Source organism: Coregonus clupeaformis, unplaced genomic scaffold (assembly GCF_020615455.1).
Source record: "Coregonus clupeaformis isolate EN_2021a unplaced genomic scaffold, ASM2061545v1 scaf0237, whole genome shotgun sequence".
Classification (NCBI taxonomy): Eukaryota; Metazoa; Chordata; class Actinopteri; order Salmoniformes; family Salmonidae; genus Coregonus; species Coregonus clupeaformis.
In genome coordinates, this window is record NW_025533692.1 from 261,367 (window position 1) to 289,332 (window position 27,966).

The window sequence follows — 27,966 nt, forward strand, 5'->3', positions numbered from 1 at the left end:
AGAAAATACCTCCTAAAGAAGCATGGGACTTTTATTTTGACAGGAAGCAGCATGACCGTTTCCGGAAGTACAAATTCTAAGCCAACGATGAAGAAGAAGCCGAAAAGGTGTTTATTTGCTGGCTAGGATAGCTAACTAGCTAGTATATTTGTTAGATAAGACATTCCTTCTATTTCTTTTCATAAAAATCCGAAGCAAGAGGGGAAATATGGGTATGTATTAGCTGATGTATAGATTGCATTGTTCTTTTGGTAACTACTAGTGTATCAGTTGCTTCGGCCCTCAAGCCAAAGGCTTGTGTTGTTAGCTAGCTACAATAGCAAATATTTGTTTAACTAACCCAAGCTAGATAGACCAGAGCCTGTCGTTTCCAATGGGAGAAAATGAATCATAGTGGGCAGAACAAAGCAAGGAGGTGGGCGGAGGCAAGCACGAGTTATTGACATCCTATTGGCGCATTCCTAACATTTATTAGCATATTTCCGTTAGGGAACGCCTACGCTGTGAAGTGCGCAATAACTCAATTCGCCCTTGCACTCCTTCGAAATAATGTTTTACGACATTGGCAAAGGGTAAAGTCTACAAAACGCAGTCCACTCTGTTTGTTTACAGATTCTAGTTTTTGGAAACAAGTGTATGGAGATCAAACGATCAAAAGGAAATAAGTATTGTCTGAATTTTTCCGGAGGCGAAGGACACTTTGTCTACCGGTGTCCTAGCTAGCTACCGATGTCGCCCCTGCCTCCCGCCTGTTGTGTACCGGAGTCCTCCTAGCTAGCACAGTGGCCTTCGCTCCCGCCTGCCCTCACCATCATTAACAGAAAAGCAGTGCTCCAACAGGCAGGGGTGAAGGAGACTATCTACTGGTGTCCTAGCTGGCTAGCTACCTATCCCGCCTGCTGTTTGCCAGAGTCCTAGCTAGCTAGCACACAGAGTCCTTCGCTAACGCTTCCTGAACACCTGCCCTTGCCGTCGTTAAAAGAACTGCAGGAAAACAGTGTCCAACAGGCGGGGGCGAAATACACTGTCCTAGCTAGCCAGCTACCATTGTCGACCCCCGCTTCTTCTTCTTCTGTGGGGTCTATCGGCATCCAACGCTATGGTTCATTACTGCCACCTGCTGTACTGCAGCGCCCCCATCTCCATACCGGAGTATTAAGAGGGGTTCATGCAGACGCAGAAATGCCCACATGTATGAACACCCCCCAATTGCGGACCGCAATTGCACCATTCTCACCTCTCCTTGTCTCTTCTCTCTCTACCTCTCTCTCTCTATTCTCTAATCCCCCCTCTCACTGTCTCTTCTCTCTCTACCTCTCTCTCTCTACTTCTCTTTGCCTCACTGTCTCTTCTCTCTCTACCTCCCTCTCTCTATTCTCTAATCCCCCCTCTCACTGTCTCTTCTCTCTCTACCTCCCTCTCTCTATTCTCTAATCTCCCCTCTCACTGTCTCTTCTCTCTCTACCTCCCTCTCTCTATTCTCTAATCCCCCTCTCACTGTCTCTTCTCTCTCTACCTCTCTCTCTCTATTCTCTAATCCCCCCTCTCACTGTCTCTTCTCTCTCTACCTCTCTCTCTCTATTCTCTAATCCCCCCTCTCACTGTCTCTTCTCTCTCTACCTCTCTCTCTCTACTTCTCTATTCCCTCACTGTCTCTTCTCTCTCTACCTCCCTCTCTCTATTCTCTAATCCCCCCTCTCACTGTCTCTTCTCTCTCTACCTCCCTCTCTCTATTCTCTAATCTCCCCTCTCACTGTCTCTTCTCTCTCTACCTCCCTCTCTCTCTACTTCTATAATCCCCCTCTCACTGTCTCTTCTCTCTCTACCTCCCTCTCTCTATTCTCTAATCTCCCCTCTCACTGTCTCTTCTCTCTCTACCTCCCTCTCTCTATTCTCTAATCTCCCCTCTCACTGTCTCTTCTCTCTCTACCTCCCTCTCTCTATTCTCTAATCCCCCCTCTCACTGTCTCTTCTCTCTCTACCTCCCCTCTCTCTATTCTCTAATCCCCCCTCTCACTGTCTCTTCTCTCTCTACCTCCCTCTCTCTATTATCTAACCCCCCCTCTCACTGTCTCTTCTCTCTCTACCTCCCCTCTCTCTATTCTCTAATCCCCCCCTCTCACTGTCTCTTCTCTCTCTACCTCCCTCTCTCTCTATTCTATAATCCCCCCTCTCACTGTCTCTTCTCTCTCTACCTCCCTCTCTCTATTCTCTAATCCCCCCTCTCACTGTCTCTTCGCTCTCTACCTCCCTCTCTCTCTATTCTATAATCCCCCCTCTCACTGTCTCTTCTCTCTCTACCTCCTCTCTCTCTATTCTCTAATCCCCCCCTCACTGTCTCTTCTCTCTCTACCTCCCTCTCTCTATTCTCTAATCCCCCCTCTCACTGTCTCTTCTCTCTCTACCTCCCTCTCTCTCTATTCTATAATCCCCCCCTCACTGTCTCTTCTCTCTCTACCTCCCTCTCTCTATTCTCTAATCCCCCCCCTCACTGTCTCTTCTCTCTCTACCTCCCTCTCTCTATTCTCTAATCCCCCCTCTCACTGTCTCTTCTCTCTCAACCTCCCTCTCTCTATTCTCTAATCCCCCCTCTCACTGTGTTAGAGCCGATTTGGGCATATTTTGTATAAAAGACTGAACATACTGAGCTCCATGTACATTTGTGTAAATATATTAAATATTAATGTATATGATGAAATATTAGGTACGTACCTTTATGATTAATTTACCGGATTGAGATATATTCATTTGTTATTAGTGTAACTCAGTTTTTGGCCCCCCCTCTTGCCCATTCATTGTACTGTGTTAATTGTGTTAGTATAAAGGCAGGAAGTTGGGCCTTCGGGGGAGGAGTCCTTGCTAGATGCGGGAGCGGTATAGTTTTTTGACCATATAGACATACAGAAATACAGACAGACAGGTCATATTATATTATGTATTTGCATTTCAAGTAATCTCTGCTTTAAGTTGATTGGAGAATACCTTTTTGTTAGATAAGAAGAATAAACATTTTTTGTTGCACTATATCCCTGGATCTCATTGAATGTTTGGCCGTTTGGAAACGTTGAGTGTGGACTGTATGCGTCCGAAACAACCCCGCTTCAGGCTAGGGCAGTGGCTATGGTAAAGAGGAAAGGAAGCCACTACATTCAAGTCAAAAAACTCCGTGAAGGATTACTACCGGAAGGAAATCTCCGGTTCGACACACGCTGGATTTTGTTCTATTTGTAATTGCATTCGGACCATAAGGACAGCTCGCTTGGAAGGATTTGAACTCCTAGATTTCGCCAGCCGTGAGTAACCACTGCGAATGAATGAGCTGCCCTGTTCAAGGCGATCGTTTGATCATGCATATTATGGAAGCGCAAATGTGCTTATAATTGGAATGTTTGATAAACTTGGGAATGGAATTCAAAATACAGCGCTGTGAAAACAATTAAGAAGTTTAAGTTTGGGAAACACAGATCCTATGCACAATGTAGCCTAATCATATATCTAATATTTGGCCTAACGTGGAAATGCAATCCATCAACGCAACGAATGCAACTTAAGGATCTAAAGATACTGCGTGTTAAAACTTCATTAAAGGGACAAAACCTCAACGGGATGAAATGTTTAAAACGCATCTAAAATGCCAAACTTGCACATGTGCAATTCAAAATGGGTCAATATGCTGAAATGGATGACTGTGTTTTTAAAGATTAAAGGAGGTCTAAAGGGGCATTACGTTTAACAATCAAACCAACAACCGTGTCATTGTAAATTGAGTGAACTAAAAGTGAATGATGGAGGAGGAAATCCCAAATAAGACTCCACTGGAGAGGGCAGAGGAGCATCTAAATTCACTCTATGCAGCCCGGAGAGGCAAACTTGGAGTGTGTACACGCAAAATGAATGAAATAAAAGTCCTTCTTGTTGATGGAGGAAACATTGCAACTGTGAATGAGAGTCTTGAAGCATTTGATGCTGTGCTCAATGACTTTAAGAAGGCTCATGAATCTGTGCTAGAGCTGGTCACAGAGGAGGAACAGGAACAGGAGAGCATTAACTATTATCAACCAAGAATGAGAACTTATGAACATTTCCTGAAAGAGGTGGAAATATGGAAAAAGGCTGAAGTTGAGCCACAAACGCTCATTGAACCACATGACAGCATTTCCAATGTGTCAAAAATATCAAGTAAAACTAAGTATTCTAAGACTGCTTCCTCAGTGTCCTCTGAACGCCTTAAAGCCGAGGCAGAACGAGCAGCTCTACTAGCTCGCCAAGCATCATTACAAGACAAGCATGCATTGGAACTGGAGAAAGCTCAACTGAATGTTAGGATGGAAAAAATGGCACTGGAAACGGACATAGCAGCATATAATGCCAAACTGAAGGTCCTGGAGAGTACCGAGTCAACTTCTCAATCCCATTCTGTGGCAGCCCATTTACTAAGCCAAGAAGATGGAATGAACTCTTATTTTGAGAAACAGGAACCAGAGGTCTATGTGGAACCTGAACCATCACCTGTTGAGTTTGCTGCATTAGGTGCAGTTCCAAAGACCCCACTACAAAGAGTTTTACAACAACCGACCACAAAGCCATCAAACCCTATTCCGAAAACAGTCGTAAACCACACTCTTCAGCAGCCAACAGCAAGGTCTAGCAATCGACACAGAATCAACACTGCGGGCATCAGCCATAATACCAGCCATGATAACCTCTCTACTGTCATGCAAAGGCAGAATGAAATTGCTGACCTCCTTGTACTACAGCACAAACAAGCCACACTCCCTGTTAGGGAGATACCTATGTTTGACGGTGATCCTCTAAACTTTAGGCCATTTATGCGTGCATTTGAGCATGGTATAGAAGATAAGACAAGCAGTCACCAGGATAGGCTCTATTACCTGGAACAATACACCTCTGGTCAGCCCAAGGATCTGGTCCGTAGTTGTCTGCATATGGAAGCCAGAAGAGGCTATACAGTAGCTAAGAGGTTGTTAAAGGAACACTTTGGCAATGAAATCAAAGTCACCACTGCTTACATGGAAAAGGCTTGGAACTGGACAAACATCAAACCCGATGATGGAAAGGGACTGGGTGGTTATGCACTCTATCTAAGAGGTTGCTGTAACGCTATGCAAGACCTACAGAACATGGAAGAGCTTAATCTTCCCTCCAACATAAAGCTGATCATGTCAAAACTTCCCTACAAACTAAGGGAAAAATGGAGGTCTATGGCATGTGATATTTTAGAGAGAAGTCACCTGAGGGCCCAGTTCAGTGACCTGGTAACGTTCATGGAAAAACAGGCCAAAATACTGCAGGATCCGTTGTATGGAGATATTCAAGATCCCCTGTACAACAAAAGGTTTTTAAAACCCAAAACAGAAGCTGACTTTAAACAGCAGTTCAAGTCCAAGAGTAGGGGAAGAGCTTTGCCACTACAGTAGCTGTAGTGGCAGATTGTGACTCTGAAAAACCTTTAAAAGAACAAACATTCAAAGTAAAGAGACCAGGCACCTACCCTTCTGATGCTCCCAGTATCTCATGTATATTTTGTGCTGGTGCGCATTTATTGGTCGACTGCCAACAGGTGAAGGCACAGCCACATGAATTCAAGGTTGAGTTTCTGAGATCAAAAGGCCTTTGTTTTGGCTGTTTGATGAGAGGACACTTAAGCAGAGAATGTAAAAGAAGGATGACCTGTCAGAGCTGTCAAAGAAAGCACCCCACTATCCTGCACATTGAAGGAAGAGAGAGATTTAGATCTCAAAAGGCAGATATGAGTGGTGTAGCAGTAAAGCGGGAGGAGACTGTCAGCAGTGCTCTTGTTTCACTGGAAGCTGGTGAAGATACCGGGGCCGGTACAGATTGTGCACTTGCAATTGTGCCAGTTCAAGTAAAGGTGGCAAATGGAAGCAAGTCTGTGTTAACCTATGCGTTTCTCGATTCTGGTAGCTCAGCAACATTTTGTACGGAGAGACTCATGAGGCAGTTGCAAGCTAAAGGCAGTGCGACTGAAATTCTGCTACGCACAATGGGGCAGGAGAGTCCTACCAAGAGCTTTGAGATATCTGGATTAGAGATTGGCAATGTGGAAGGCGACACATTTCTTGCATTACCAAAGGTCTACACCCAACATAAGATCCCAGTGACAAGAGAGAACATTCCCACTCAGAAAGAGCTCAAAAGGTGGCCATACCTGAAAGAGGTTCAGTTGAAGGAGATTGATGCTGACGTCGAACTTCTGATTGGCGTAAATGCTCCAAAGGCAATGGAACCCTGGCAAATCATAAATAGCCAAGGCAACGGACCGTATGCAGTGAAAACCCTCTTTGGATGGGTGATGAATGGTCCTCTCAACAGTTGTACCATGGCAGAAGAATCCGGGCGTCCTACGGTGATGGCCAATCGTATCTCAATGGCCGACCTGGGGGTTCTTCTTGTAAATCAGTACAACCATGACTTCCCTGAGAGAGAGTATGAAGAGAAAAGTGAGATGTCAGCTGAGGATCGTAGGTTTATGGAGATAGTATCAAGCTCCATAACCCTCAAAGACCATCACTACTACTTACCGTTGCCCTTTCGCAACAAAGATGTAGTCCTGCCAAACAACCGTGACATGGCAAAGCAGCGGGCTCTAAATATTATCAGGAAGTTCAAGAAGGACAAAGGTTACGCTGCAGAGTACAAAGGCTTCATGGAAGAGATGATAACAAAAGGTTACGCCGAGAAGGTACCACAAGAACAGCTCCTCAGAGAGAAAGGCAAGGTATGGTACATACCACACCATGGCGTTCACCATAAGCGCAAAGGAACGATACGAGTGGTGTTTGACTGTTCATCATCCTATAAAGGTACATCTCTTAACAGTGAACTCCTTCAAGGCCCTGACCTGGCAAACACGCTTATAGGAGTCTTGCTAAGATTTCGGCAAGAGCACATTGCCATGATGGCAGACATCGAAGGAATGTTCCATCAAGTACGTGTCCATGAAGATGACTTAGACTTCCTGCGATTCCTATGGTGGCCGGATGGTGATACTAACAAAAGATTGGAGGAGTACAGAATGACAGTACATCTTTTCGGTGCTATATCCTCTCCAAGTTGTGCAAACTTTGCACTGCGAAAGACTGCAGAAGACAACTGTGAGGGGTACGATGAAGAGGTGATTCAAACAGTCAAGTCCAACTTCTATGTTGATGACTGCCTCAAGTCAGTGGCCACAGAAGAACAAGCCATAGCTCTCACAAGAAACCTCAGGGATGTGTGCTCTCAAGGTGGGTTCAAATTGACCAAGTGGGTCAGCAACAGCCGCACTGTACTAGCTTCTATCCCTGATGAACACAAAGCCAAGCAGATAAAAGAACTGGACCTGGACAGAGAAAAGCTGCCTGTTGAAAGAGCACTTGGAATCCGATGGAACATTGAAAGGGATGTGTTTACCTTCCAGGTCACTGTCAAGAACAGACCCCTTACAAGAAGAGGTATTCTCTCAACTGTCAGCTCTATTTATGATCCATTAGGTTTCCTCGCCCCATTCGTATTAAAGGCAAAGCAAATTCTTCAAGTGCTCTGCAAGCTAAAGTGTGGATGGGACGAAGTCATCCCTGAAGAACACTCTATTTCATGGAAGAGATGGCTCTCAGAGCTGGACCAGCTCTCCAGATTCCAGATCAACAGGTGTATGATGCCGGAGAACTTTGGTCAAATCAAGACCGCACAGCTGCATCACTTCGGTGATGCAAGTGAACAAGGTTATGGCACGGCAAGCTACCTTAGGTTCACAAACGTTATGGAAAAGGTCCACATCGCATTCATACTGGGGAAATCAAGGGTGACTCCACTCAAGCAGATGACGATCCCCAGACTGGAACTTGCTGCAGCAACATTGGCAGTGCGAGTGGACAGGATGTTAAGGTTGGAGCTCCAGATTGAACTTGAGGAGTCAACTTTCTGGACAGACAGCCAGTCGGTGCTAAAATACATCCGCAACGATACCAAGAGATTCCATACTTTTGTGGCTAATAGGGTTGCTATGATCCGTGACCTATCGAAAGCAAAACAGTGGAGGTATTTGAACTCCAAACACAACCCAGCCGATGATGCCTCAAGAGGATTACATGTTGAAACTTTCCTGAACTCAAAGAGAGGCGCAAAGGACCAGAATTCCTGGAGAAAACAGAAACACAATGGCCGAAAGTCCCCGAGGAGCTTGGCTCCATCCCTCCAGATGATCCAGAGGTGAGAAAAGACGTCATCGTAAACAGTACATGTGTGGAAGAAAAGAGTCCGACCAGCAAACTGATTGAGTACTATTCAACATGGAACAGCTTGAAGAAAGCAGTTGCCTGGATGCTGAAACTGAAGAGACTTCTACTACAGTTAAGCCAGAAAAGGAAAGTTCTCACCCAAACTGATCCAGGATCAGATCAGAGTCTGACAAACTCACTGAAGGAACAAATTGACAAGTTCAAACTGACGTTTGGAAAAGAAAGTCTGTCTGTAGATGACCTAGATGAAGCAGAAAAGGTCATCATTCGATTTGAGCAACGACAGCACTTTAAACAAGAAATTGCACTAGTTGTAAAAGGAAAACAATGTGCCAAGAGAAGCGGCTCAATCTGTAAGCTTGATCCAATAGTTGACAATGGCATTCTGAGAGTAGGAGGAAGGTTAAGCAAAGCTGCTATGCCTACGGAACTAAAGAATCCTATGATCCTGCCCAAAGACTCCTACATCTCCAAACTGATCTTACTCCACATCCATGAGCAGGTTGGCCACTCTGGGAGAGGTCACATGCTTTCTAGACTTCGCCAGCGATATTGGATACCCTGTGCCAACTCCTTAGCAAGGAAGATCCTTAAGAGCTGTGTCTTCTGCAGGCGGATGCAAGCTAGAGCTGGGGAACAGAAGATGGCTGACCTTCCACAAGATCGGGTAGCACCTGATTTGCCGCCTTTCACCCATGTGGGCATAGATTACTTTGGCCCCATAGAGGTGAAGCGAGGCCGCGTTCATGTGAAGCGGTATGGTGTGATCTTTACTTGCCTTGTGAGTCGAGCTGTCCATCTAGAAGTTGCTAGTTATCTGGATACTGATTCCTGCATCAATGCCCTGCGCAGGTTCATCTGTCGAAGGGGCCCAGTAACAAGTATCAGAACAGACAATGGCACCAACCTTGTTGGTACACACAGAGAGCTAGGAGAAGCTCTGAAAGAGCTGGATCACAACAAGATTCAAAATAAATTACTGAAGGAAGGAGTGACATGGTCATTCAACCCTCCCTCTGGAGCCCACCATGGGGGGTATGGGAGAGGTTGATCCGACTGGTGAAAAAGATCCTCTATTCAGTCCTTAAAGAGCAAGTACTGGATGATGAGGCTTTGCAGACAGCCTTGTGTGAAGTTGAGGCGATTTATGAACGACAGACCAATCACTACTGTAACAAATGACCCTAACGATCTAGAACCCCTGACTCCGAACCATCTGCTTCATCTGAAAGCAAAGCCAGTCCTGCCACCAGGACTATTCCAGAGAAGTGACCTATACTCACGAAGGAGATGGAAGCAAGTACAATATATCACTGACCTCTTCTGGAAGAGATGGATCAGGGAGTATCTTCCACTTATGCAGGAGCGGAACAAGTGGAACAAAACTAAGAGAAACTTCAGTCCTGGTGACCTTGTGGTCATCGTCGATGACACCGCCCCAAGGAACTCTTGGCTAATGGGGCGTGTGGTGAAGGCTTTGCCAGGGGCCAAAGGTCTTGTCCGGAGCGTCATGGTTAAGACTAAGACCAATATCCTACAGAGACCTATCAATAAACTCTGTCTGCTCCTTGAGGCGACGAAGTGAGACACACACACACACACACACAGTGCTCCATCTTTGAATCACGTGCACCTCTGATTCGTTGATGTCGTACTCTTACATTCTTTGATGTCATACATTTTGTGGACGTCAAACTCTTGACATTTTTTGGAAGTTGAACACCTTTACACTTCAACTCAGACTGAGATCTATGGACTATTTTCCTATATGGCACCTTGTATATTTGTATATAGCTATGAACTGTAATGGTGCTCTGGTATAGAATGTTTTTGTATTGGCTCTACGTTTGAATATTAAGTAATTGTTGTGCATTCAGTGCAGTCAACAATTAGGGGGCCGGTATGTTAGAGCCGATTTGGGCATATTTTGTATAAAAGACTGAACATACTGAGCTCCATGTACATTTGTGTAAATATATTAAATATTAATGTATATGATGAAATATTAGGTACGTACCTTTATGATTTATTTACCGGATTGAGATATATTCATTTGTTATTAGTGTAACTCAGTTTTTGGCCCCCCTCTTGCCCATTCATTGTACTGTGTTAATTGTGTTAGTATAAAGGCAGGAAGTTGGGCCTTCGGGGGAGGAGTCCTTGCTAGATGCGGGAGCGGTATAGTTTTTTGACCATATAGACATACAGAAATACAGACAGACAGGTCATATTATATGATGTATTTGCATTTCAAGTAATCTCTGCTTTAAGTTGATTGGAGAATACCTTTTTGTTAGATAAGAAGAATAAACATTTTTTGTTGCACTATATCCCTGGATCTCATTGAATGTTTGGCCGTTTGGAAACGTTGAGTGTGGACTGTATGCGTCCGAAACAACCCCGCTTCAGGCTAGGGCAGTGGCTATGGTAAAGAGGAAAGGAAGCCACTACACACTGTCTCTTCTCTCTCTACCTCTCTCTCTATTCTCTAATCCCCCCTCTCACTGTCTCTTCTCTCTCTACCTCCCTCTCTCTATTCTCTAATCCCCCCTCTCACTGTCTCTTCTCTCTCTACCTCCCTCTCTCTACTTCTCTAATCCCCCCTCTCACTGTCTCTTCTCTCTCTACCTCCCTCTCTCTATTCTCTAATCCCCCCTCTCACTGTCTCTTCTCTCTCTACCTCCCTCTCTCTATTCTCTAATCCCCCTCTCACTGTCTCTTCTCTCTCTACCTCCCTCTCTCTACTTCTCTAATCCCCCCTCTCACTGTCTCTTCTCTCTCTACCTCCCTCTCTCTATTCTCTAATCTCCCCTCTCACTGTCTCTTCTCTCTCTACCTCCCTCTCTCTACTTCTCTAATCCCCCCTCTCACTGTCTCTTCTCTCTCTACCTCCCTCTCTCTATTCTCTAATCTCCCCTCTCACTGTCTCTTCTCTCTCTACCTCCCTCTCTCTATTCTCTAATCCCCCTCTCACTGTCTCTTCTCTCTCAACCTCCCTCTCTCTATTCTCTAATCTCCCCTCTCACTGTCTCTTCTCTCTCTACCTCCCTCTCTCTATTCTCTAATCCCCCCTCTCACTGTCTCTTCTCTCTCAACCTCCCCTCTCTCTATTCTCTAATCCCCCCTCTCACTGTCTCTTCTCTCTCTACCTCCCTCTCTCTCTACTTCTCTAATCCCCCCTCTCACTGTCTCTTCTCTCTACCTCCCTCTCTCTATTCTCTAATCCCCCCCTCTCACTGTCTCTTCTCTCTCTACCTCCCTCTCTCTATTCTCTAATCCCCCTCTCACTGTCTCTTCTCTCTCTACCTCCCTCTCTCTCTACTTCTCTAATCCCCCCTCTCACTGTCTCTTCTCTCTCTACCTCCCTCTCTCTATTCTCTAATCCCCCCTCTCACTGTCTCTTCTCTCTCTACCTCCCTCTCTCTATTATCTAATCCCCCCTCTCACTGTCTCTTCTCTCTCTACCTCCCTCTCTCTACTTATCTAATCCCCCCTCTCACTGTCTCTTCTCTCTCTACCTCCCTCTCTCTATTCTCTAATCCCCCCTCTCACTGTCTCTTCTCTCTCTACCTCCCTCTCTCTATTCTCTAATCCCCCTCTCACTGTCTCTTCTCTCTCTACCTCCCTCTCTCTATTCTCTAATCCCCCCTCTCACTGTCTCTTCTCTCTCTACCTCCCTCTCTCTATTCTCTAATCCCCCCTCTCACTGTCTCTTCTCTCTCTACCTCCCTCTCTCTATTCTCTAATCCCCCTCTCACTGTCTCTTCTCTCTCTACCTCCCTCTCTCTATTCTCTAATCCCCCCTCTCACTGTCTCTTCTCTCTCTACCTCCCTCTCTCTATTCTCTAATCCCCCCTCTCACTGTCTCTTCTCTCTCTACCTCCCTCTCTCTATTCTCTAATCCCCCCTCTCACTGTCTCTTCGCTCTTCCCTCTCAATTTCAATTTCAATTTAAGGTCTTTATTGGCATGGGAAACGTATGTTAACATTGCCAAAGCAAGTGAAGTAGATAGTAAACAAAAGTGAAATAAACAATAAATATTAACAGTAAACATTACACTCAGAAGTTTCAAAAGAATAAAGACATTTCAAATGTCATATTATGTATATATACAGTGTTGTAACAATGTGCAAATAGTTAACGCACAAATGGGAAAATAAATAAACATAAATATGGGTTGTATTTACAATGGTGTTTGTTCTTCACTGGTTGCCCTTTTCTTGTGGCAACAGGTCACAAATCTTGCAGCTGTGATTGCACACTGTGGTTTTTCACCCAGTAGATAAGGGAGTTTATCAAAATTGGGTTTGTTTTCGAATTCTTTGTGGATCGCTGTAATCTGAGGGAAATATGTGTCTCTAATATGGTCATACATTTGGCAAGAGGTTAGGAAGTTCAGCTCAGTTTCCACCTCATTTTGTGGGCAGTGTGCACATAGCCTGTCTTCTCTTGAGAGCCAGGTCTGCCTACGGCGGCCTTTCTCAATAGCAAGGCTATGCTCACTGAGTCTGTACATAGTCAAAGCTTTCCTTAAGTTTGGGTCAGTCACAGTGGTCAGGTATTCTGCCACTGTGTAGTCTCTGTTTAGGGCCAAATAGCATTCTAGTTTGCTCTGTTTTTTTGTTTGTTCTTTCCAATGTGTCAAGTAATTATATTTTAGTTTTTTCATGATTTGGTTGTGTCTAATTGTGTTGTTGTTGTTGTTGTTGTCCTGGGGCTCTGTGGGGTCTGTTTGTGAACAGAGCCCCAGGACCAGCTTACTTAGGGGACTCTTCTCCAAGTTAATCTCTCTGTATGTGATGGCTTTGTTATGGAAGGTTTGGGAATCGCTTCCTTTTAAGTGGTTATAGAATTTAACGGCTCTTTTCTGGATTTTGATAATTAGTGGGTATTGGCCTAATTCTGCTCTGCATGCATTATTTGGTGTTTTACGTTGTACACGGAGGATGTTTTTGCAGAATTCTGCATGCAGAGTCTCAATTTGGTGTTTGTCCCATTTTGTGAATTCTTGGTTGGTGAGCGGACCCCAGACCTCACAACCATAAAGGGCAATGGGTCCTATAACTGATTCAAGTATTTTTAGCCAGATCCTAATTGGTATCTCAAATTTTATGTTCCTTTTGATGGCAATAAAGGCCCTTCTTGCCTTGTCTCTCAGATCGTTCACAGCTTTGTGGAAGTTACCTGTGGCGCTGATGTTTAGGCCGAGGTATGTATAGTTTTTTGTGTGCTCTAGGGCAACGGTGTCTAGATGGAATTTGTATTTGTGGTCCTGGCAACTGGACCTTTTTTGGAACACCATTATTTTTGTCTTACTGAGATTTACTGTCAGGGCCCAGGTCTGACAGAATCTGTGCGGGAGGGAGGGAGGGGTGCAATGGCTTACTTTTCAAACTATTAAAGGTGCTGAATTCCGATTCCCTACCCGTCTTCCTGAAACGTGCTCTTTAAACATGAATGAACTAGAGAAGGAATTTACACCCTGTTCCTTCCACCTGTCCTTTTTAGAATGAAGAGAAACTAAATGGTGGAATGGGTTCATACTCAAAAACATGTCGCATAAAGCTTACTTCATTATTTGATTTAAAATTAAGGCTTTACAGCCTTCCTCAGCGTGTTGGTACAAATGTTATTTTAATTCAAAACAGCATTAGTAAAGAACAACAGATGAGCAGCAGGTGATTCTAATCAGGGTGGCCACTCATCGGCCAATCAGGAATGTGGCTTCTCTGGTCTACCTGTATACAAATGAGTCACAAAGAGATACAGAATTATAGGGTATGGGAGGGGTCACTAAGGGCAACTCACCAATCAACCGCCCCAGGTGTCCCCTCACCTAAATACATCATATCAATTCATGAGATAGGTTCATAAATATGTGGAGCCAACTCATAAACGATATGCAAAATCTGATATGGACAGTGTTCTTGTATAACAGTCTAAATGTGGCTTATAGGAAGGAGGTGAAATCTAGTTCTTCGTTTTAAACCGTGTGGAGATACAGAATTGATTTTATATATCCACATGGCTTCTCTTTTGATGACAAGTCAGGGAGAAGGGAAGAAGATTGTGACCCAACCTCCTCTCTCCCTCCATCTCTTCTCTCTTTCCCCGTCCTAACAGAATCCCCCTTTCCTCTGCCCTCCCTGGGCTTCCTGGTCCCTCCTCTCCGGATGATGTCAGCGGTCATGTGGCATGTGGTGCGCCAGGGCAACACAAAGCATTATGGGAAACTGGAGGAGTTTGTATCCATGGTCACAGAGGTGGTTCCAGATCTCCTGTCCAACAGACAGAAGTGGCTGCTGACCCTGGCTCTCAGAGGACGGGTAAGAGACTCCCCAGCATGCTTCAGCAGAATCACTGATCTACAAACTGGAATAAACTCATTATGTGGGGTCCGGATTAGCAGCTTGCTCAGGCCAATCCCCTGGAAGGTTCTGTTTGTGATTGGAGGCTAAAAAATTGGAACTCGCACATGGAAGTCTGCTTGTTGCAGGTGCATGGGATTAAAAGAGAGACCTGCACACTGCTCTTGCTAGTATCTCTTATGGTTTATTAAGGTTGTGTGATTGGAGGCTTCATGCAGCAGTTGGTAACTGGTTGGTTCTTGTCTAAGGTGTGTCTACAACTATTAGGGTCTGGGCATCCGGATGACCTCAAGGCTGTTCAAAGCCACCTGGATAGAATCACAGCATCTGGTCTCAAAGAGGTGAGTGTTTTAATCAACTGGTGAGCAATTCTGACAAGCCTGTTCTCTTAAACGGTAAGCAGTAAGGGGCAGTTTCCCAGACACAGACAGCCAAGTCCTGGACTAAAAAGCACTTTCAAAGGAGATTCTCCGGGACTAGGCTCAGTCTGTGTCCAGGAAACCGCCACGGTTCAGCTTGTGATGTTTGTCTGGACCCCTTATGTGTTGCAGTCAAACGATGCAGCGATTGAATTTGCTGAAGCCAACTTCCTGAAACTGATCCAGAGCCTAGTGGAAGACCCAGATAGGAGGAAACACTTCTTCAAGGTATGATACTTCTCCAAGTCACACTGATACAGATCCCAACTGATGCACTGCACTTTATCAGATCAAGTTGACCTCATGTTTAGTGCTAACCTCAATACAAGGAAGTATGCTGTTTTTTTAGACTATTGAAACAGGTTGTAAGTCTCTCTTGTACAATAGGTTGTGTTCCCGGTGAAGTATGGACCTAACTTTGACTCAGCGCTGCAGAATCTGGTGTATCATTTGCTGTCCAGACTAGAGGACCTACTGCCCATCCCTGACTTCAAACAGGTACAGACAGACAGACAGACGGACGGATAGAGACAGACTGACACAGACTGACAGACTGACAGACAGCCACAGAGAGACACAGTAAGATAGAGAAACCATAGCTATGTTTTGTTCTGAACAGTAAACTGGGTTCAGTAAGGTAAAACATTGAGGAAATTGCAGATATGTAAATCTTTGTCGTCACAATACAACTGAGTGGCGCTGTGGTCTAAGGCGCTGCATCGCAGTGCTAACTGTGCCACTAGAGATCCTGGTTCGAATCCAGGCTCTGTCGCAGCCGGCCGCGACCGGGAGACTCATGGGCGGCGCACAATTGGCCCAGCGTCGTCCAGGGTAGGGGAGGGAATGGCCGGCAGGGATGTAGCTCAGTTGATAGAGCATGGCGTTTGCAACGCCAGGGTTGTGGGTCCAATTCCCACGGGGGGCCAGTATAAAAAAATATGTATTCACTAACTGTAAGTCGCTCTGGATAAGAGCGTCTGCTAAATGACTAAAATGTAAATGTAACTGTCATTTTCACCACTGCTCTCTCTGCTGTCTCCAGACTGCTTTGTTGATCAGTGCTGCCCCCTCTGTTCTGGAGGACTCAATGCACTGTGTCTCCCATGGGGAGGATCTGAAGTCTCTGCTACAGAACCAACAGTGCCACGGGAAACTCAAGCTGCCCAAGAGCGGTGAGCCTCTGTCTGCATCCCAAATGACCCTCTATTCCCATAGGGCTCTGCTCAAAAGTAGTGCACTATGTAGGGAAGCAGTGTCCAACTCATTCCACCGAGTGTGCTGGTTTTTGTTATTTCCTTTCAATTTGTGTCCAATGACCTTCGACACGCAGGGTAACTAATCAGTGAGTGGTCATCAAGGCAAAGGGTGGCTATTTGAAGAATCTCAAATATAAAATATATTTTGATTAGTTTAACACTCATTTGGTTACTACATGATTCCATATGTGTTATTTCATAGTTTTGATGTCTTCACTATTATTCTACAATGTAGAAAATAGTAAAAATAAAGAATAACCCTTGAATGAGTAGGCGTGTCCAAACTTTTGACTGGTACTGTATATAATAACCTCACAATTGTTTCCCATTTTCTTTCCATTGGTCCTGGTTGTCACTGTTCAGCTCCCTTGCGGACAGAGGACCGCCTCCTCATCTCCTTATCCTTCCCTCCCTCTCTGAGACTGGCCAATGCCTCGCGCCCCAGCGCCAGCAAATCAGAAGGCTTCCCTGACTGTGAGAACCCGCCCCCGCAGGTCAGAGATTACCAGGGGACTATGACTGACAGTTTGAGTGGCCAATGGGCTGAGTCCAAAGCAAGTATAGATCAAAACAGGATTGGAACAGATTCAGTAGAACACCAAGGAGGTTCTCAAAGAAAGGACAACCAGAAGGACAACCAGAAGGACAACCAGAAGGACAACCAGAAGGACGTGAAGGAGAAAGGTGTGGAAAGACAACGTGTGCAGTTGTCTGAGGAAGGAAGGAAAGCACTAGACACTGAGCACCAATACTCACTGAGCACCAACACTGGTCCTCAGACTGCTGAGCAAGACACGGCCCCATCAGCCAGCCAACAAGCTGCCTCAGTCTCTGCCCAGAGCACTACCTCAACATCCACCAACACTACACAAGGGCCCCCAACATCCAACTCCAGCACCGTATCATCCTCCACCCCTGCCTCCAGCACCGTATCGTCCTCCACCCCTGCCTCCAGCACCGTATCGTCAGAGCAGCCTCGGCGGCGCGTTGCCCATAAGTGCCCCCAGTGTGGCCGTTGTTTCATCTACCGCTATAAGATGCTCGAGCACCAGAGACTCCATACAGGGGAGAACCCTTACAAGTGTTCCCAGTGTGGCAAGACCTTCAGAAGGTCCTCGGAGATGTCCACCCACCGCCGGACACAGTGCTCCAACGCGGCCTACGTCTGTATCAAATGTGGAAGCAGTTTTGGGTCGGGCAGAGAGCGGGTCAGCCACCGGTGTTGTGGTAGCAAAGCGGCGGCGCCGAAGTTTGAATGTCCGCAGTGCGGGAAGAATTTCAAGTGGCACAACTCGTTAAAGAAACACCTGGTAACCCACACCAGGAAGAAGGGCTTCAATTGCAGGTACATTAACATTACACTATTACGCTAAATTCACCTTATTCCCTATATAGTGCTTCATTCTATAGCTAGAGGACTCCTGATATCTCCAGGAGTGATAAGTATAATTTTTTGTCTTAATCTGTTGTTGTCTAGTGCTGTCTTGTTGCTAGCTAGGGCCATCTACTGTGCTGCCTGTCTTCCCAGTAGCCTACTTGGTGTGTGAACTGCTGACTGCTCATAAATTGCAGCTGATTGTTGACACATCGACCAGGATCAAGGGGGCGGGGCAATGTGTGACTGTTGTTGTTTTGGTAATCCGTGGCTGTGTTGGAGGGGGAGTGGTTTCTCCTCGTTAATCAACTATTAGTACCGGGAGGTGTGCTCTGCACCTCTGGTAGGCAATTAGCGTTAGTACTTCAGTCTATCCTGTTTTCTCAGCGGCGGTCTCGTTGCAGAAACGAAGACGGTTCTGCTGAGTTGATCTGCAGAGTTATTCGGGGAAGGCTCCACACCTCTCATCTCTCACTGAGTATCTTAGTTATTTTCAGATGATCTCATTTTGCTCTTTTGTAGCTTTGTCAACTATGTGTGTGTTTTCTATACCTGTTGGCTCCTCCCCCTGAAGGCTTTACAGACAAACCCTTGGTTGCAACCTTTCTAATTTAATGTGCCTTGCGCACACAACCCATGTGGAGTTCCTGGTCTCTGGCAGCGTTTGGAGCGGCCCAACTGCAGTCAAGAACGCAGAGTTAATCTCAGCCTGTGCTTCCCTTCAGTCCCCTGACGTTTTGTCCCTGACGGAGACATGGATCACCCCAGAGAACACTGCTACTCCAGCTGCTCTCTTCTCATCTGACTACGTTTTCTCTCATAGTCCGAGAGCATCTGGTCATCACGGGGGTGGTACAGGTCTACTCATTTCTCCTAAGTGGAGATGTTCTCTTTCCTCCCTCTCTCACCTGTCCATCTCCTTTCCTCCCTCTCTCACCTGTCCATCTCCTTTCCTCCCTCTCTCACCTGTCCTTCTCCTTTCCTCCCTCTCTCACCTGTCCATCTCCTTTCCTCCCTCTCTCACCTGTCCATCTCCTTTCCTCCCTCTCTCACCTGTCCATCTCCTTTCCTCCTTCTCTCACCTGTCCATCTCCTTTCCACCCTCTCTCACCTGTCCATCTCCTTTCCTCCCTCTCTCACCTCTCACATTTTAATGATGTGCTGTCACTGTCACTTGTCCACTCAAGCGTAACATTGTTGCCATCTATCACCCACCTGGTGCCCTTGGAGAGTTCCTCAATGAGCTTGACACCTTGATAAGCTAATTTCCCGACGATGGCTCACTGCTCTTTGTACTGGGCGACTTCAACCTTCTCACTTCGACTCATTTCTTTCCACCTCTTTCTTTCCCCTCCTTGCCTCTTTTGACCTCACCCTTTCCCAGTTCCCTCCCACTGACAGGGCAGGCAATAGGCTTGACCTCATCTTTACTAGAGGCTGTTCTCCTACTAATCTCACTGCAACCCCCCTCCAGGTCTCTGATCACTACTTTGTTTCCTTTTCTGTCTCCCTTCTCCTCCAACCCTACTTGCTCTCTTCTATCCTATCATTTCTCCCTTCTGCTAAATCCTTCTCCCTCCTGTCTCCTGATTCTGCCTCTTCGACCCTACTCTCCTCCCTTTCCGCATCCTATGACTCACACTGTCCCCTTTCCTCTCGGCCGGCTTGGCCCTCTCCTCCTGCCCCATAGGCCCACCCACTGGGGAGCCAGGCCCAGCCAATCAGAATGAGTTTTTCCCCACAAAAGGCCAGACAGAAATACTCCTCAGTTTCATCAGCTGTCCGGGTGGCTGGTCTCAGACGATCCCACAGGTGAAAAAGCCAGATGTGGAGGTCCTGTGTTGGCGTGGTTACACGTGGTCTGCGGTTGTGAGGCCGGTTGGACGTACTGCCTAATTCTCTAAAACGACGTTGGAGGCATTACATTATCTGGCAACAGCTCTGGTGGACATTCCTGCAGTCAGCATGCCAATTGCACGCTCCCTCAAAACTTGAGATATCTGTGGCGTTGTGTTGTATGGAAAAAACGGTACATTTTAGAGTGGCCTTTTATTGTCCCAAGCACAAGGTGCACCTGTGTAATGATCATGCTGTTTAATCAGCTTCTTGATATGCCACACCTGTCAGGTGGATGGATTATCTTGGCAAAGGAGAAATGCTCACTAACAGGAATGTAAAGAAATGTGAGAAATACGGGTTTTGTGCATATGGAACATTTCTGGGATCTTTTATTTCAGCTCATGAAACATGGGACCAACACTTTACAAATCAAATCAAATCAAATGTTATTTGTCACATGCGCCGAATACAACAGGTGTAGACCTTACAGTGAAATACTTACTGACAAGCCCTTAACCAACAATGCAGATTTAAGAAAAATAAGTTTTAAGTACAAAATAGATAAGTAAGAAATAACATGGTTAAAGAGCAGCAGTAAAATAACAGTAGGGAGGCTATATACAGGCTATATACAGGGGGGACCGGTACAGAGGCTATATACAGGCTATATACAGGGGGTACCGGGACAGAGGCTATATACAGGGGGTACCGGTACAGAGGCTATATACAGGGGGTACCGGGACAGAGGCTATATACAGGCTATATACAGGGGGTACCGGGACAGAGGCTATATACAGGCTATATACAGGGGGTACCGGGACAGAGGCTATATACAGGCTATATACAGGGGGTACCGGGACAGAGGCTATATACAGGCTATATACAGGGGGTACCGGGACAGAGGCTATATACAGGGGGGACCGGTACAGAGGCTATATACAGAAGAGGCTATATACAGGGGGGACCGGTACAGAGGCTATATACAGGCTATATACAGGGGGGTACCGGGACAGAGGCTATATACAGGCTATATACAGGGGGGACCGGTACAGAGGCTATATACAGGGGGACCGGGACAGAGGCTATATACAGGCTATATACAGGGGGGACCGGTACAGAGGCTATATACAGGCTATATACAGGGGGACCGGTACAGAGGCTATATACAGGGGGGACTGGTACAGAGGCTATATACAGGCTATACAGGGGGGACCGGTACAGAGGCTATATACAGGGGGACCGGTACAGAGGCTATATACAGGCTATATACAGGGGGACCGGTACAGAGGCTATATACAGGGGGGACTGGGACAGAGGCTATATACAGGCTATATACAGGGGGGACCGGTACAGAGGCTATATACAGGCTATATACAGGGGGGACCGGTACAGAGGCTATATACAGGGGGGACCGGTACAGAGGCTATATACAGGCTATATACAGGGGGGACCGGTACAGAGGCTATATACAGGCTATATACAGGCTATATACAGGGGGGACCGGTACAGAGGCTATATACAGGCTATATACAGGGGGGACCGGTACAGAGGCTATATACAGGCTATATACAGGGGGGACCGGTACAGAGGCTATATACAGGCTATATACAGGGGGGACCGGTACAGAGGCTATATACAGGCTATATACAGGGGGGGCCGGGACAGAGGCTATATACAGGCTATATACAGGGGGGACCGGGACAGAGGCTATATACAGGCTATATACAGGCTATATACAGGGGGTACCGGTACAGAGTCAATATACAGGCTATATACAGGGGGGACCGGTACAGAGGCTATATACAGGCTATATACAGGGGGGACCGGGACAGAGGCTATATACAGGCTATATACAGGGGGGACCGGGACAGAGGCTATATACAGGCTATATACAGGCTATATACAGGGGGTACCGGTACAGAGGCTATATACAGGGGGGACCGGGACAGAGGCTATATATAGGGGGTACCGGGACAGAGGCTATATACAGGCTATATACAGGCTAATACAGGGGGACGGACAGAGGCTATATACAGGCTATATACAGGACAGGGGGACCGGGAGAGAGGCTATATACAGGCTATATACAGGGGGGACCGGGACAGAGGCTATATACAGGCTATATACAGGGGGACCGGTACAGAGGCTATATACAGGGGGGACCGGGACAGAGGCTATATACAGGGGGTACCGGGACAGAGGCTATATACAGGCTATATACAGGGGGTACCGTGACAGAGGAGGCTATATACAGGGGGGTACCGGTACAGAGGCTATATACAGGCTATATACAGGGGGGACCTGCACAGAGGCTATATACAGGCTATATACAGGGGGTACCGGGACAGAGGCTATATACAGGCTATATCGGGGTACGGTACAGAGGCTATATACAGGCTATATACAGGGGGTACTGGTACAGAGGCTATATACAGGGGGGGACCGGTACAGAGTCAATGTGTAATAACAGGGGAGGCTATATACAGGGGGGTACCGGTACAGAGTCAATGGGAATAACATAGGGAGGCTATATACAGGGGGGTCCGGTACAGAGTCAATGAAATACAGTAGGGAGGCTATATACAGGGGGACCGGTACAGAGTCAATGTATACAGGCTAGGGAGGCTATATACAGGGGGGTACCGGTACAGAGTCAATATACAGTAGGGAGGCTATATACAGGGGGTACCGGTACAGAGTCAATTGATAACAGTGGAGGCTATATACAGGGGGTACCGGTACAGAGGCTATGGGAATAACAGGTAGAGAGGCTATATACAGGGGGTACCGGTACAGAGTCAATGGGAAATAACAGTAGGGAGGCTATATACAGGGGGGTACCGGTACAGAGTCAATGGGAAATAACAGTAGGGAGGCTATATACAGGGGGTACCGGTACAGAGTCAATGGGTAATAACAGTAGGGAGGCTATATACAGGGGGTACCGGTACAGAGTCAATGTGAAATAACAGTAGGGAGGCTATATACAGGGGGTACCGGTACAGAGTCAATGGGAAATAACAGTAGGGAGGCTATATACAGGGGGTACCGGTACAGAGTCAATGTGAAATAACAGTAGGGAGGCTATATACAGGGGGTACCGGTACAGAGTCAATGTGAAATAACAGTAGGGAGGCTATATACAGGGGGTACCGGTACAGAGTCAATGTGAAATAACAGTAGGGAGGCTATATACAGGGGGTACCGGTACAGAGTCAATGGGAAATAACAGTAGAGAGGCTATATACAGGGGGTACCGGTACAGAGTCAGTGTGCGGGGGCACCGGTTAGTCGAGGTAATTGAGGTGTTGCGTTTATATTTTTGTTCAGTATACTTTTGACCAGGGCCCACAGGGATTCGGTCGAAAGTAGTGCACTATGTAGGGAACAGGGAGGCATTTGGGACTCACCCTGTGATTCATGATTGGTGACTCACACTGTGATTCATGATTGGTGACTCACACTGTGATTCATGATTGGTGACTCACACTGTGATTCATGATTGGTGACTCACACTGTGATTCATGATTGGTGACTCACACTGTGATTCATGATTGGCGACTCACACTGTGATTCATGATTGGCGACTCACCCTGTGATTCATGATTGGTGACTCACACTGTGATTCATGATTGGTGACTCACACTGTGATTCATGATTGGTGACTCACACTGTGATTCATGATTGGTGACTCACACTGTGATTCATGATTGGTGACTCACACTGTGATTCATGATTGGTGACTCACACTGTGATTCATGATTGGTGACTCACACTGTGATTCATGATTGGTGACTCACACTGTGATTCATGATTGGTGACTCACACTGTGATTCATGATTGGTGACTCACACTGTGATTCATGATTGGTGACTCACACTGTGATTCATGATTGGTGACTCACACTGTGATTCATGATTTGGGACTCACACTGTGATTCATGATTGGTGACTCACACTGTGATTCATGATTGGCGACTCACCCTGTGATTCATGATTGGTGACTCACACTGTGATTCATGATTTGGGACTCACACTGTGATTCATGATTTGGGACTCACACTGTGATTCATGATTGGTGACTCATGAGGGAAATAATGTTTTGTATTTAATGTCCTGTAAGGGAAAAGCAGAAATCTGTGTCCCAAATGGCAGCCTATCCCTTATTGGCCCTGGTCTACAGTAGTGCACTATATAAGGGAACAGGGAGGCATTTGGGACTCAGGCAATAAAGGCTACCTTATATAAAGTGCTATCCTGTGTATTGTCAGGTACTGTGGTGAGGGGCCGTTCCCAGGCGTGGCCGAGCTGAGGACCCACCAGAAGGCCCATGACGGAGAAGAGAAGCCCTACAAGTGTGAACAGTGTGGAAAGTGCTTCAGCTCCCAGGTGTTCTGTTGTATTCAGCTCCCAGGTGTTCTGTTGTATTCAGCTCCCAGGTGTTCTGTTGTATTCAGCTCCCAGGTGTTCTGTTGTATTCAGCTCCCAGGTATTCTGTTGTATTCAGCTCCCAGGTGTTCTGTTGTATTCAGCTCCCAGGTGTTCTGTTGTATTCAGCTCCCAGGTGTTCTGTTGTATTCAGCTCCCAGGTGTTCTGTTGTATTCAGCTCCCAGGTGTTCTGTTGTATTCAGCTCCCAGGTGTTCTGTTGTATTCAGCTCCCAGGTGTTCTGTTGTATTCAGCTCCCAGGTGTTCTGTTGTATTCAGCTCCCAGGTGTTCTGTTGTATTCAGCTCCCAGGTGTTCTGTTGTATTCAGCTCCCCAGGTATTCTGTTGTATTCAGCTCCCCAGGTGTTCTGTTTTTATTCAGCTCCCAGGTGTTCTGTTGTATCCTGCTCCCAGGTGTTCTGTTGTATTCAGCTCCCAGGTGTTCTGTTGTATTCAGCTCCCAGGTGTTCTGTTGTATTCAGCTCCCAGGTGTTCTGTTGTATTCAGCTCCCAGGTGTTCTGTTGTATTCAGCTCCCAGGTGTTCTGTTGTATTCAGCTCCCAGGTGTTCTGTTGTATTCAGCTCCCAGGTGTTCTGTTGTATTCAGCTCCCAGGTGTTCTGTTGTATTCAGCTCCCAGGTGTTCTGTTGTATTCAGCTCCCAGGTGTTCTGTTGTATTCAGCTCCCAGGTGTTCTGTTGTATTCAGCTCCCAGGTGTTCTGTTGTATTCAGCTCCCAGGTGTTCTGTTGTATTCAGCTCCCAGGTGTTCTGTTGTATTCAGCTCCCAGGTGTTCTGTTGTATTCTGCTCCCAGGTGTTCTGTTGTATTCAGCTCCCAGGTGTTCTGTTGTATTCAGCTCCCAGGTGTTCTGTTGTATTCAGCTCCCAGGTGTTCTGTTGTATTCAGCTCCCAGGTGTTCTGTTGTATTCAGCTCCCAGGTGTTCTGTTGTATTCAGCTCCCAGGTGTTCTGTTGTATTCAGCTCCCAGGTGTTCTGTTGTATTCAGCTCCCAGGTATTCTGTTGTATTCAGCTCCCAGGTATTCTGTTTTTATTCAGCTCCCAGGTGTTCTGTTGTATTCAGCTCCCAGGTGTTCTGTTGTATTCAGCTCCCAGGTGTTCTGTTGTATTCAGCTCCCAGGTGTTCTGTTGTATTCAGCTCCCAGGTGTTCTGTTGTATTCAGCTCCCAGGTGTTCTGTTGTATTCAGCTCCCAGGTGTTCTGTTGTATTCAGCTCCCAGGTGTTCTGTTGTATTCAGCTCCCAGGTGTTCTGTTGTATTCAGCTCCCAGGTGTTCTGTTGTATTCAGCTCCCAGGTGTTCTGTTGTATTCAGCTCCCAGGTGTTCTGTTGTATTCTGCTCCCAGGTGTTCTGTTGTATTCAGCTCCCAGGTGTTCTGTTGTATTCAGCTCCCAGGTGTTCTGTTGTATTCAGCTCCCATGTGTTCTGTTGTATTCAGCTCCCAGGTATTATGTTGTATTCAGCTCCCAGGTGTTCTGTTGTATTCAGCTCCCAGGTGTTCTGTTGTATTCAGCTCCCAGGTGTTCTGTTGTATTCAGCTCCCAGGTGTTCTGTTGTATTCAGCTCCCAGGTGTTCTGTTGTATTCAGCTCCCAGGTGTTCTGTTGTATTCAGCTCCCAGGTGTTCTGTTGTATTCTGCTCCCAGGTGTTCTGTTGTATTCAGCTCCCAGGTGTTCTGTTGTATTCAGCTCCCATGTGTTCTGTTGTATTCAGCTCCCAGGTGTTCTGTTGTATTCAGCTCCCAGGTGTTCTGTTGTATTCAGCTCCCAGGTGTTCTGTTGTATTCAGCTCCCAGGTGTTCTGTTGTATTCAGCTCCCAGGTGTTCTGTTGTATTCAGCTCCCAGGTGTTCTGTTGTATTCAGCTCCCAGGTGTTCTGTTGTATTCAGCTCCCAGGTGTTCTGTTTTATTCAGCTCCCAGGTGTTCTGTTGTATTCAGCTCCCAGGTGTTCTGTTGTATTCAGCTCCCAGGTGTTCTGTTGTATTCAGCTCCCAGGTGTTCTGTTGTATTCAGCTCCCAGGTGTTCTGTTGTATTCAGCTCCCAGGTGTTCTGTTGTATTCAGCTCCCAGGTGTTCTGTTGTATTCAGCTCCCAGGTGTTCTGTTGTATTCAGCTCCCAGGTGTTCTGTTGTATTCAGCTCCCAGGTGTTCTGTTGTATTCAGCTCCCAGGTGTTCTGTTGTATTCAGCTCCCAGGTATTCTGTTGTATTCAGCTCCCAGGTGTTCTGTTGTATTCAGCTCCCAGGTATTCTGTTGTATTCAGCTCCCAGGTGTTCTGTTGTATTCAGCTCCCAGGTGTTCTGTTGTATTCAGCTCCCAGGTATTCTGTTGTATTCAGCTCCCAGGTATTCTGTTGTATTCAGCTTAAATATGTCTAATAAAATTCCTTTAGGGCTGGCTACATGGGCATGAGCAGCGTCACTCCCAAGAGAGGTCCAAGATCTGCCCCAGCTGTGGAAAGGCCTTCAGATGCAAAGGAGACCTGAAGCTCCACATGCGGACCCACACCGGCGAGAGGCCGTACCAGTGCACCTACTGCGCCAAGCGGTTCTCTGTGAACGGAAACCTGACTATCCACATCAGAACACACACGGGGGAGAAACCTTTCCTCTGCTCCGACTGCGGCAAGGCTTTCTGCTCTGCGGGAGAGCTGCAGATCCACAGGAGAACACACACTGGGGAGAGACCGTACAAGTGCACCGTCTGCGAGAAAGGCTTCACCATGGCTAGTCAGGTGACTCTCCACATGCGGATACATACGGGGGAACGACCCTACGTGTGTCACGAGTGTGGAAAGGCATTTCGTCGCGGTGCGGAGTTGAAGACCCACATCCTGAATCACACTGGGGTGAGACCGTACCCCTGTCGTCTCTGTTCTAAGACGTACACCTGCCTCAGTCACCTGAAGAGACATTTGAAGACTCACGGGGCCCAGTCGGTGGATATGAGCAGTGGCTTGTCTGTAGCTGCTGTGTAATAGACCATTTTGAAGAGTTAACAACATGTTTTGTCAATTTAAATATTTTATTTTCTGACGGCAGCTTACGCTGCTTATATTAAGAGGTAGTTGACTGAACCCAGTAAGGATCATCTCCGTGTGACGGGGTATGTTTGGTTATTGCTACTATCAGGTTTAAGACTGTTGCTATGCTTCTAGAGCAAGACAAGTTAAATATTTATTTGCTGCAGTTCTAGGCGTTTTTATAATAATTTTGATCGTGTCTTAGATTGAAGCTTTTGGATGGCTGTGGTAGCTAGAGTTTCTGTTCATCTCACATGCCAAGTTAATCAGCAATGGAAAGTGGTTTGTTGACTAACAGAACTATTGGTTGTGGAGACATGGAGGCCTCGCCCAACCCACCTTAATTATGAGGGTATGCGATCATGTTTTTTACCCTATTTTTCAATAAACACATTTTCTGCAGAAGAAATTACTCACTTAAACTCAATTTCACACTGACTTGACCTTGGTCAAATTGTATTTTACAAAGAACGAATTATTGTTTTGAATATGTTCATTGAAATGAAAATATTGAAAATGATTTCTTGACTATTGACATTTCTATTAAGCTTCTATAATATAATACTATTTAAGAGTCCAATAACAATGTAGAAAAATAAGTTATTTATCCTCAACTTCTCTGTCTCCACTCCCATTGGATTGCACGTCGAACACAGAGTTGGGTGTATGTGGAAGCCTCTGTGTCCGACGAGGCGTTGGTCTTTGAGGAGAGCGAGCCAAAAGGGGGCATCTGAAATCAAGAACAGGGTTCAGTGAGAGAAAGACTACGGGATAATCTCAATGCATACTCCTCACCGCTTTCTCAAAACCCATTGGATGAGAAAGCCAGAGGTCCCGCCCCTCTGACCATCTCCTCCAATGAGTTTTGAGAAGGAGGTGAGGAGTATGCATTGAGATTATCCCCCTGTAACGCCCCAACGGGGACAATGGCAACCAGCGTCACCAACAGTGGTCAAAGCAGAAAAAGAAATCAGGCGA

The 27,966-nt window shown here is 46.4% G+C and overlaps 1 protein-coding gene across 1 annotated transcript; it reads left to right on the plus strand.

The window, feature by feature from the left end:
- The first annotated feature begins 97 nt into the window (after positions 1 to 97).
- Positions 98 to 27,753, plus strand: LOC121535677 (zinc finger protein 878-like). The gene is made up of 9 exons (XM_041842939.2): positions 98 to 212; positions 14,386 to 14,588; positions 14,879 to 14,971; positions 15,182 to 15,277; positions 15,437 to 15,547; positions 16,092 to 16,221; positions 16,669 to 17,650; positions 23,790 to 23,907; positions 26,359 to 27,753. The coding sequence occupies exons 1-9, from the start codon at positions 209 to 211 to the stop codon at positions 26,941 to 26,943; spliced, it is 2,322 nt and encodes a 773-aa protein (XP_041698873.2). The 5' UTR covers positions 98 to 208; the 3' UTR covers positions 26,944 to 27,753.
- The last annotated feature ends 213 nt before the right edge of the window (positions 27,754 to 27,966 follow it).